Source organism: Centruroides sculpturatus, unplaced genomic scaffold (assembly GCF_000671375.1).
Source record: "Centruroides sculpturatus isolate CEXI.00-Female unplaced genomic scaffold, Cexi_2.0 scaffold512, whole genome shotgun sequence".
NCBI classification, from domain to species: domain Eukaryota; kingdom Metazoa; phylum Arthropoda; class Arachnida; order Scorpiones; family Buthidae; genus Centruroides; species Centruroides sculpturatus.
In genome coordinates, this window is record NW_019384734.1 from 71,663 (window position 1) to 82,329 (window position 10,667).

Here is a 10,667-nt window from a genome sequence, read left to right on the forward strand (position 1 = left end):
TGTCATGTTTGCATAGATATATATTCTATAATAGAGTATAGTTTTATTATATGCTGATCTGAGGAGTTTTACAGGAAAAATGCCAATGAAAATTTGAAATAATTGAAGATGCACTATTTTGTAATGAAACATTTTTTTTTACAAATTTTACTATAAAACTTTTCTCATATATTTTGTATTATTTAGATTTTGTCAATCATTTTAAATTATAATTTAAAATGAATAAAAGTTTCAAATCTTTTGCGGACCATATTTTAGCTCTTGCGGACCACTGGTTGGAAATCGTTGCTCCAAAGCAAGAGCTAATCGGTCATTTTTATAGTGATTTTGAATTCAGCAGATGAAAATACATAAGAATATGCTAATTTTGAGCCTGAAACAAAATCATTGTTGTACAGTGTTATTGCTGTAAAGATGTGATTTTTACAATCCCTAATCACAACTATTCTAACAATCTGCCATGTAAACAAGTTTTTTTCATCAAGAAATTTCACTGTTTCTCACTCAATTCCAGTTTCTCAATTCAATTGATAGAAATATTAAGTTGTTCAGAAAGTAAGTTCATTTTTTTTTTTACCACTAGACGGATTAGTCGTATTTTCCCGCTATTTTCATTCTAAACCGTATTATCATTATATATTTTGACAGCTAGCATTTTAAGGCTTAATTGCAAAAAATTTTGTTTGACTTTGTGCAATTATTTATTTTTTGTGTCCCATCAAATATGGAAGATCGAAAGCAGCATTTTCGGCATACTTTGCTCTTTTATTACCAAAAAGGTAAGAATGCTGTTCAAGCGAGAAAAAAAATTGTGTGACGTGTATGGAGAAGATGTATGAACAGAAAGNTTAACTCTTACATATTAAATATTTATTTTACATCTTTGTTAAGTATCTGTATAAGTGCATGTTTATGCATAAGTAAACTGTATGTGAGCCGCTCATTTGCCAAAACGATAAGTTCATAAAAGAAAAGGTAGAAAATATGTATTGATAAATTTTTATACATTTCTTGTGTAAAAAACATTTCTTATTCAACGGCCGTAAAAATTATTTTTATTAATGATGTCTCCAAAGTTTAGCGAATTTTTCGCAGAAAAATAACTTATCAGAAAACTTTCGTCATTACTTAAGCTTGTTTTCGTCGCGGGGCGGCGCTCCGCGACGAAAACAAGCTTAAACAATGACGTCGTTGAACGGTACACACTCGGTAAGTAATCCTACAATTTCTTATCTATAGCATAGTTTATACGGATTATTCCCAAAAAATTATACGGTGCTTTGGAAATGTTGAGTCAAATTAGTCTAGAATCGATTAATTTTATGGAAGAAACCTTTCAAACAGCCGTAGTCCCTAAACTGCACACGTGCCGGGCTGTGATTGGCTCATGTATTTAAGTGACTCGTACAACACGGAAATCACATAACACGGAACGTATCTACCGTGTTATAGGGGGATCGACTGTATGTGATAAATGATTATATCAAATGTGGATAACAATGAAATGACCTACATGTGTAAATAACGAAAAAATAACAGAGAAGGACCGCGAAGTGAAAATGTGAAAATAAATACAAAATTGAGTTGATTACATAATCGAACAAGTCGAGGCAGGTTATTGGCGCGAAATTCGATGCCGTCAATGCTGTGACAATGCCGAAGGGCCCCCTCTATGCTTCGGCACCACAGGACCGAAGGATCGACATCGCGTCGGCAAAGACTGCAATGACTAATTTAGTCTGCAGAACTGACACCACCATGTCTTCTGTGTAGACATAGAGACCATTATGTTCACCTTTACGCGCGAGCAGTCGCGTCTGTAGGCGGTTGGACTCAGGATGGAGACCAATTGGGCTAAAGAAGTGCACTTTACAATTCGATTATAGAAAATAATACCCGTTTATTGATTATATAAGTCTAAGCTAGTTACGCATATGCTTTAAGAGAGAGAGAGTTTACAATTGTTCGCGTGGTATTTACCTGAAGATCGCTCTCTTGATTTGAGTCCTTTTTCGGTGGAGACACGTCCTTAGTGGGTACTTGGACTCATCGGCTATCGGCGGTTAAGCTTCTGATCGCTGGCTATTGGAGAAACATCGGCGGCGAGGTGTATCCGAGTGTACACACACGACCAACCTTCGAGGACGGACGAACTCTCCTGTCGGGCGAACTCTTCCATCGGGCGAACTCTGTCGCGTCATCGGACCTTCTCCTTTATTTGGGGGTCCTCCCTCTCGCAATTCTTGTCGTTTTTTGGTAAAATCGTTTTTCACGTCCAATGACGATTTTCGCATTTGATTCCGTGGGAAAGGATATATAATCATATCCATAGCGACCCTTTTTCTTTCCGAACAAAATTTTTGAATAAAATTTTCCATTCAAGTCCGGCCTCTCACAATGCCAAACAATTGTTGTCCCAGACTTCGGAAAGCTAAATGCTTGTAATGAAAGTCACTTAGCGTGCAGGGGCGAAAGCCTGGGGCCGTTCGGCCTACCAAGCTGTCTCGAATCTGTGAAATCATAACTGTAACTTATACCGACGTTCTATCTGTCTCTTTTCTCCGTTATCGACAGGCTGTCACGTAATTGTAAAATGGGAACTCTACGACAGAAAAGAGACAAATCGAAAGTATCGTGAGCGCGTATTATGATGTATGTATAGGCACACGTGGACTAGAACAATAGAGGAAAGAGAAAGGGAAGAGCAATGACGAGCGCTTAAAAAGAAGGATAGGCAGCGTCAGACCCTCAAATGTACGACGATTCTCGAACCAATAGTTGTGTACTGTACGTGTGCTGATCTTTGTGAATACATGTGACTAATATTATTTTCTTTTTTATTTTGTGCATGTTATAAGTTATAAATAAATATAAACAAACAACACTAAACCGATAACATTACATCTAAATACCAAAATGATTAATTTACTGTGTTTTTGTTATTTCTTACTCCTGTTTTTAGGTATTCGGTATTCGGCCGAATAGCGAAAAATAGGCTGAATAGCGAATAGTAACCGAATATTCGTTACATCACTAGTTACGAATATACGTTTTTAATGTGATTTCCTGGAATTTCCTAAAATTGTTTCCTTCTGGAATGAGAACTCCTGGAATCAACTCCTTGGAATTTGACAAACTTAATTGAAACTAAAGACAGACCGAGAAAATTTATGATGGTTGTTATGTTTTTCATATGATTTTAGTTGTATATAATCATCCAGCGATCCTATAAGCTGTTCTATTAATTAATTAAGGGCATTTGTGTCCCATTACAGAGTTTATGGCGGCGAAACTTTAGCTGGAACTACTTTGTCTAGAGCCGGCCCTACCATAGGGCGAACGGAGCAGCCGCTCCAGGCGCTAAGTCCTAGGGGTCGCCTCAGTGGTAAAGAAAATTAAAGGGTATAAATTAGGGGCAACCAAGGGGAGCGCCATAATAGGATCTCGCTCCATCCTAAAACTTGCCTCAGGCCGGTACTGACTTTGTCTACATATTTACGGAATATTTCTTAATGTCTCTTTCTTTATAAATGTCGAAAATTAGAAAAACATCGAGTTTTTCCAGTTTTTTTTTAAACTTTTTCCGCCCTGTGTACATTAAGAGGACCTCTTTAAGTAAGCCCATTATGGATTCGGCCAGAATCACAATGGGGCGGCCTGGTGGTGAGGGATAGGGCCCTACATATCCGAACAGACCACTCCAAAAAACTCCTGGAAATTGATCGACTCGCCCGGATTCAAACACAGCGGTCAACTGCTACCTTCACCACTCCGCCATCCGCCCGTCGAGTTTTTCCTGTCAGTAAAATTCCATATTATTAAAAAAAATATTAAAAATAAATTAATAACCATAAAATATAAAAATTATTTTATAATATACATTTTAAAATATTTAAATTCAAAAGAATTTTAATCTACTTTAGCAGAAGAAGAAAAAAAAAGAAAAAAAAATCGTTTGGCTATTAATCCAGATAATTTCGGTAATCCGGCATAAACTGTTGTGTCTTCGTCGCCATTAGAGATTTGATCTCAAAATAAAATGGTGTCCTGTTTTGAGTTATTCGATTGTGTTAAGGTATGCATGTTTTCGAAGTGGAGTTAATGAGCCAGTCAATGCCTTTGTTAAGTAATCATTTGTTGAGTTGTAATGTTTAAGTGTGCTTCAAAATGCAGTTGCTGTCTGGGCTATGGTTGCCCTTTAACTTAAAAGGTAAAGGTCAGAAGGATTTTATATTTGTTAACATTTCATTAAAACTCTAGTAAAATTGCGTGTTTAGTGTGTACGATTTCGAAATAACTACGTAGTTCTGTAGGTAAAGTATTTCAGGTAAATTTATCCATGTTAAATATGCCTTAATGCCCTAGATTTAACAAGCTTTGTGGAAAAATAATGGAGTTTTATCATTTATACATTCTTAAATATGATTAGCAATCAAATGATGTATTGTTGCCTCTGTTGATTCATAATAAGTTAAAATACAGGAAGCTTCTCCTATTGGTTGGCTAATTGCATTTTTTTCTTTTTTTTTATATATATGTGAATGAAATAAGGCTATTGAATAACAAATAGGGATTTATATTAAATATAATGGAACATTAATATTATAACTGCAATCAAATTTATGTTTAAAGGTCTGAGTTTTAGTATTTAATTAAATTTAAATGTAACCATTAAAATTTAATTTGTGGAAATATCGGAGTTGTGTGTGCTTATAATAATAAATTTAATTTAAAAAAGAAAGAAAATATAGATTAACTACTTATTAAATTTTAAGTGTGAATAAATATGTATAATTCTAAAATAATTATAAAATGTTACATGATTTTAGAAGGGATGTTATCAAAGTGTAATGTTTATTGTTTTTTGATGCAAGGTTTTCAATGTAGATCCCTGCCANGAAAGAAAATATAGATTAACTACTTATTAAATTTTAAGTGTGAATAAATATGTATAATTCTAAAATAATTATAAAATGTTACATGATTTTAGAAGGGATGTTATCAAAGTGTAATGTTTATTGTTTTTTGATGCAAGGTTTTCAATGTAGATCCCTGCCAGGAATACTAATATATTGGTCACAAGGTCTCACTGCCACTTAATTTAGAATGAACTGCTGCCAATAACAAAGTAAAATGTGATCATTTAAATTCTTCCAGAATAAAGTACAAATCAAAAGCTATTAACATTTTATAAAAAGTGTCTCGTGTAACAACGGTGAATTCAGATTTATTTTTAACAATTCTGATTCATCTTTTATAAAATTATAAATAAAACAATTATTTAAGAAATTGTCAACTTTACATATGAAGTTTTTAATTATTTTATTAATAATGATTTAGTTATTAATGAAAAATAATAAAGAATGTATATAATGTTAAAGAAAATGATACAAATAAATAAAGTTTGCATATTTTTAAACAAAGTTAAAATAGAAACATACTATAAATGTCAATGAAACTGTATAGCACAATTTCTTTATTATAATAACAATAATCTTGAATGAACATTATAATTATGTTCATGTACTGAACTTCTGAAACTTACTTCTCACTCATGAATATCACAGATAATAATCTATGATATTCATGAGTGAGAAGTAAAATATAATTATATAGAGTCTTAAATTAATTAATTAAAATATCTATAACCATAAGGTAGATAATAGGAAGGGCTTATCACACCAAATGACAATGGGCACAAACGCTCAAAAATCAAAGTAAAAAAATTTAATAAAACAAATAGGGTTGTACTGTACAATAAGATGATTACATAAGTATAAAAACCGTAAAAATCCAAAATGCATTTCGGACTATTTTCCAATGGAAAAATAGTCCCTCATCAGTTGGTAATAGCGACAGGTCTTAGTATACTTAAAATTATACAAGGTGAAAATTATTAAATTTAAAATTAAACTAAAAAATATGCCTAAAGCTATACAATATAAAGATGAAACCGACGCCNTAGGCATATTTTTTAGTTTAATTTTAAATTTAATAATTTTCACCTTGTATAATTTTAAGTATACTAAGACCTGTCGCTATTACCAACTGATGAGGGACTATTTTTCCATTGGAAAATAGTCCGAAATGCATTTTGGATTTTTACGGTTTTTATACTTATGTAATCATCTTATTGTACAGTACAACCCTATTTGTTTTATTAAATTTTTTTACTTTGATTTTTGAGCGTTTGTGCCCATTGTCATTTGGTGTGATAAGCCCTTCCTATTATCTACCTTATGGTTATAGATATTTTAATTAATTAATTTAATTATACTAAGGGCTAAAAGCAATTTCTGCAATATAGAGTCTATTGTTAAACAGAACTTTTAATAATTTTTTAATGAAGAATAATTAATACAGAGAGAACTGTGTTAATTATTCTTCATTTAAGCATATGTGCAGTTCTGAAATTTTGAACATTTGTCTTTTGGACAATTTACTCCTTCTTACATAATACAGCTCCATCCTGTTATCTGAATATAATATGTTCCTAAAAACAGCTTAGATATTGGGAAATTTTTCCATGACTATTGGGGAAAAGTTTCAACTTGTTTTCAGTCCATGAATAAATGCAACAATTTCCTCAGATGACACTAAAAGACTGCAAAACACCTATTTATTTATTAATGTTGGTATTCCTCTGCTTTACAAAAGTTTTCTTTATGCCATTTTGCTTTTACAAAAGATCTACATTAGTACAGTGGTACCTCAGGATAGGAATGCCTCAGCATACGAAATTTTCAGGATACGACATGAAATTCGAACATATTTTAGCTCCACGATACGAACAAAAACTCACATACGACGTTACATTAGTTCGCAGCGTCATTTTTTATTCACTTCTGTTCGTTGGTCTCAGTCTGTGTGTTTGCTTCATTGTGGAAGGATCTCACTTGATAAAGGAAATCTTGAGGTATTATCAGAATGTGACTGATTTTATTGAAAAGAAACATCCCGAAAAGGTTCACACTGGCCGTATTGCTGCTCAGAGTAATGACATTTACCTAAGTTATTTTAGAAACATTTTAAAAAGTAGGCAAAGCCAAACCTCTTTGGATAGATATTTTACCAAGCAATTTCTATCCAGTGAAAGTGCTGGTGGAAGTGAAGGAAAGACGGCAAAAGGCAGTGAATAAAAAATTTTTAAAAAATATATAAAACAGAAAAGTTAAAAAATTAGAGTTAATGTAACAATAACTTAAAAATAACTTATGTTATGTAAGTTAAGTTTTAGTATTATTTCACTTCTCCCTCTTTTCTGCCACCAGTTTATACCTCCACCGTCGTCTATCCTCAAAGGTAAAGTGCAAATAAAACTACATTTTTTTTTTTATCAAATATAAAACAGAAAAGTTAAAAAATTAGTGTTAATGTAACAATAACTTAAAAATAACTTATGTTATATAAGTTAAATTTTAGTATTATTTCACTTCTCCCTCTCTTCCGCCACCAGTTTACACCTCCATCGTCGTCTATCCTCAAAGGTAAAGTGCAAATAAAACTACATTTTTTTTTTTATCAATTATTATTCTATTATGGCTATTTATACATTTACAACTACAAAATGCATTTTTCAGTGTTTTCCTTACTATAGTTATTTTTTTTTAATGTACTACTTAGCTTTAATTTGAGTGTGTTTTTCATGTTGGAACAAATTATTTGGTTTTACTTGTAATTGTATGGGGAAAAATGATTCACCTTATGACATTTTCATGATACAATCTCAGTTTCGGAACAGATTCATTTCGTATCCTGAGGTACCACTGTACCTAGTTTTTTTGCTATCCAACAGAAATCTAAAGAGAATTTTCATTTTTACAGAAAAAGGCAAAGAGCAAAGATATTGTTTAGTGTTTGTTTTGCACAAAACAGTTTTAGAGGCATTATGCAATCCAGCAGTCATCTCCATGCTCCTTCCCTGAGAAATACATTCAGCATCAAACTGCTTTAGCTTTGAACTTTCTGCGTGAGCATCTGTGCTTTATGTTAATTTATTTTGTGTATCTGTTAGCAAAATTAAAATGATAAAATGGAAAGTCTGTTGCTTTAATGGCTTGATGGATATAGAAATCATGGCATTCTGTTATCTTAAGAAGAAATCATCCAGTCTTTTCAATAAACTGAAATAGAAAGAATGGATGCTGATAGTGATGAAAGTATTTGGAAAATGAAATTTAAATAATAGTCATGGATGGTTTGATTGGTTTTTGAGATGATGGCAGTTTCATAACTTGAAAGGATACTTTCTGTAGAGAGCACTTCTGGTGTAGTTTCACTAACTATACTGTATTTACATTTCTAATTTATATAGGTTGTGTATTTATCACATTTTTCCTTCTTTTATTTTGTATTAGTATTATTTTAGGTTGTGTGTGTTGTTTGTTATGATTTAGTAAGTTAATTTTGAGTCTGAAAATGCTAAAAAAATTTTTCACATAAATGAATGGTAATTGTTTCTTTGCTTTTTGCTGTTTGGCTTATGAAAGATTTCATTAGAAAACAGTATTTTTGGATAGCAGGGGAAACCTGTACTGTATGTGATTTTAGCATACTATTAAATTTTACAAATGTCAATTATCTTAAGAAATAATGAGGTCATTAAAAGATTGATTGTAAGTGTGAGGTCAGCTGATTAGGGATGAGGTGTTTTCGACAGCCAAGCGGTCATTACCATCATGTGGACATGGAATGACTCACCGAGACAGGTTTACCATATAACCATTTAATAATATACAGAAATCGTTCTTACAATAATCCAATAAGTCGGGCAAAAGCCTATCCAACGATGGGTTACCGTAACCGTTCCCAGCAAACGGAAAAGTTCGAATGTTCGATCGCTCCTTGGGGGCTTTTCGGCACGGTGGACACAGAGAACGATGGCCCTGGGGCACGCACCAGCATTTGTAGTGATGTCCTCGGTTGACAAGTCGAACCTCGGCGATTCTGGACGAGACCTCGGCAACTCTGGACGCGATGGGTTGGCGAAACCAGCTTCCAGGACGTCGAAAGAGTCTACGTTGTATCTCTGTTGTGAGCACCGAGTTTCAGCAGGTGAGCACTACGCACCAAAACCCAAGACCCTGTAAAGTTCCCGAAAACGCGGTTTTATCGATTTTTCCACCGCGGTCGCCTCTCCATTGATCTCTCCTCGTCACATGGTGACAATTCGAAACTTACCGAAGGGCGTGGGAGAGGTCAACATTGCATTGGAACACGATTCCTCTCCAACCTCATTTTCCTCGACTTTACTCTATCTATTGTTTAAAATCTTTTAACAAGACAAAAGGTTCATTGTTTAAATTCGATCTTTAAGTTCTCTCTTTCGCGCTACGAAACTTGACTCTTTCAAACAGTTGTTAATTGCCTCCTTTTGGACCCCGTTTGGGTCCTCACATAAGCAGTAATGCAATGAGTAAGTTTGTTTAGTACTCCCTGTTAGAAATTGTATATGGACTGCAATATTTTAATATACAGTATACAGTAATGAAAATGTTTGTAATGATATATGTACTGTATATTTTTATATTAAAATATTACTGTATAAAAACAGAACAATGATGAAAATAAACAAATGAGATAGTAAATCTACTATAATTAACTGTTAAGAATAAATTTTAAGTCTGCATATTTTTCAATTTTTTGATGATAATTACAAAATTACAAAATTGTGGTAGAGCGTAAACACAATGCCACTGAAACAAATGTAAACAGATCTTGGGAATGGTGTCATTCTCTGATTTTTGCTTTTAATAGTGCAAATTTAGCATTTCTCTTCATTTTTTTCTTTTATCTTCTTTTATATGTATAAATATGATGGGCATTAAAGAATATCATTTGTTGTTGTGGGAATTTTTCAAGTTATTTCAGTGGATTGATTACAATGAACCACCTTGTATACTAATATGAGACAAGAACCAGATTTTAGCCTGTGTTTTACTTGTGCAGCTCTTATTGGTCATATATGATTCTCCAAGCTTCTAAACCTACAGATTGAAAATAAAATCATAGAAATTATAAATAAGCAGAAAAATGCACATATTAATAAGAACAGATCAGAAGGAAACTATTAATTCAATCCTTATGAAAAAATATTAAACCTCGGTGATATTGGGCAAGTTTAGTAGTTACTTGCTGGCCAATTTGCTTACTACTATCAAACTCTCTTAATGTAATTACTTTGGCTAGTAAACTTGACAGTTTGAGCTAAAGTAATGATGATTCATCTGAGTGAGTGAAGTTGAGGATCAGACTACTTCTGTTGTTACTCACTTGCAAGTTTACTCTCTGGATATGATATGATATGTTTAAAAGTGTTAGAAGGCCAAACCTTACGGCATAGCCTTTGAAAAGGAAGGATGAAGAGTTTTAGAGGAAATGAGAAGAGGGAAGAAAAGTAAGGAATGATAGGAAAGTGTGAAGTGGGAACCATGGCGACATCGCGTTCCATTTATTGAGTATACTTTAGTTACAACACATGGGACATAGTCCACAGATAACAGTATGGTCAAAATATATACAGAAAATAAGCCCGCACATGGTACTGCCTCTAGGGAGACAGGGAACGCGAGCAATTGACAGCTATGCACGTGGGCAACCGACACAAGCTGCTGAAAATACCAACCCGGAATGTGCTGGAGTACAAAAGCACAAAGTTACACACGAAA

At 33.2% G+C, this 10,667-nt stretch overlaps 1 protein-coding gene across 2 annotated transcripts in view; it reads left to right on the forward strand.

Annotated features, from left to right (window-relative positions):
- The first annotated feature begins 1,182 nt into the window (after positions 1 to 1,182).
- Positions 1,183 to 10,667, forward strand: part of LOC111628252 (protein Smaug homolog 1-like) — a 31,555-nt gene continuing 22,070 nt past the window's right edge. Inside the window, exon 1 of one of the 2 annotated variants that reach the window (XM_023372002.1) lies at positions 1,183 to 1,209. Coding sequence is in view for 1 of the 2 variants with exons in the window: in XM_023372001.1 (XP_023227769.1) it covers positions 4,168 to 4,210 (43 nt within the window). In the remaining variant the exon portion in view is untranslated. Of the gene's footprint in view, positions 1,210 to 3,971; positions 4,211 to 10,667 lie in introns of those variants that run through there. The other variant, XM_023372001.1, reaches the window with a different exon arrangement.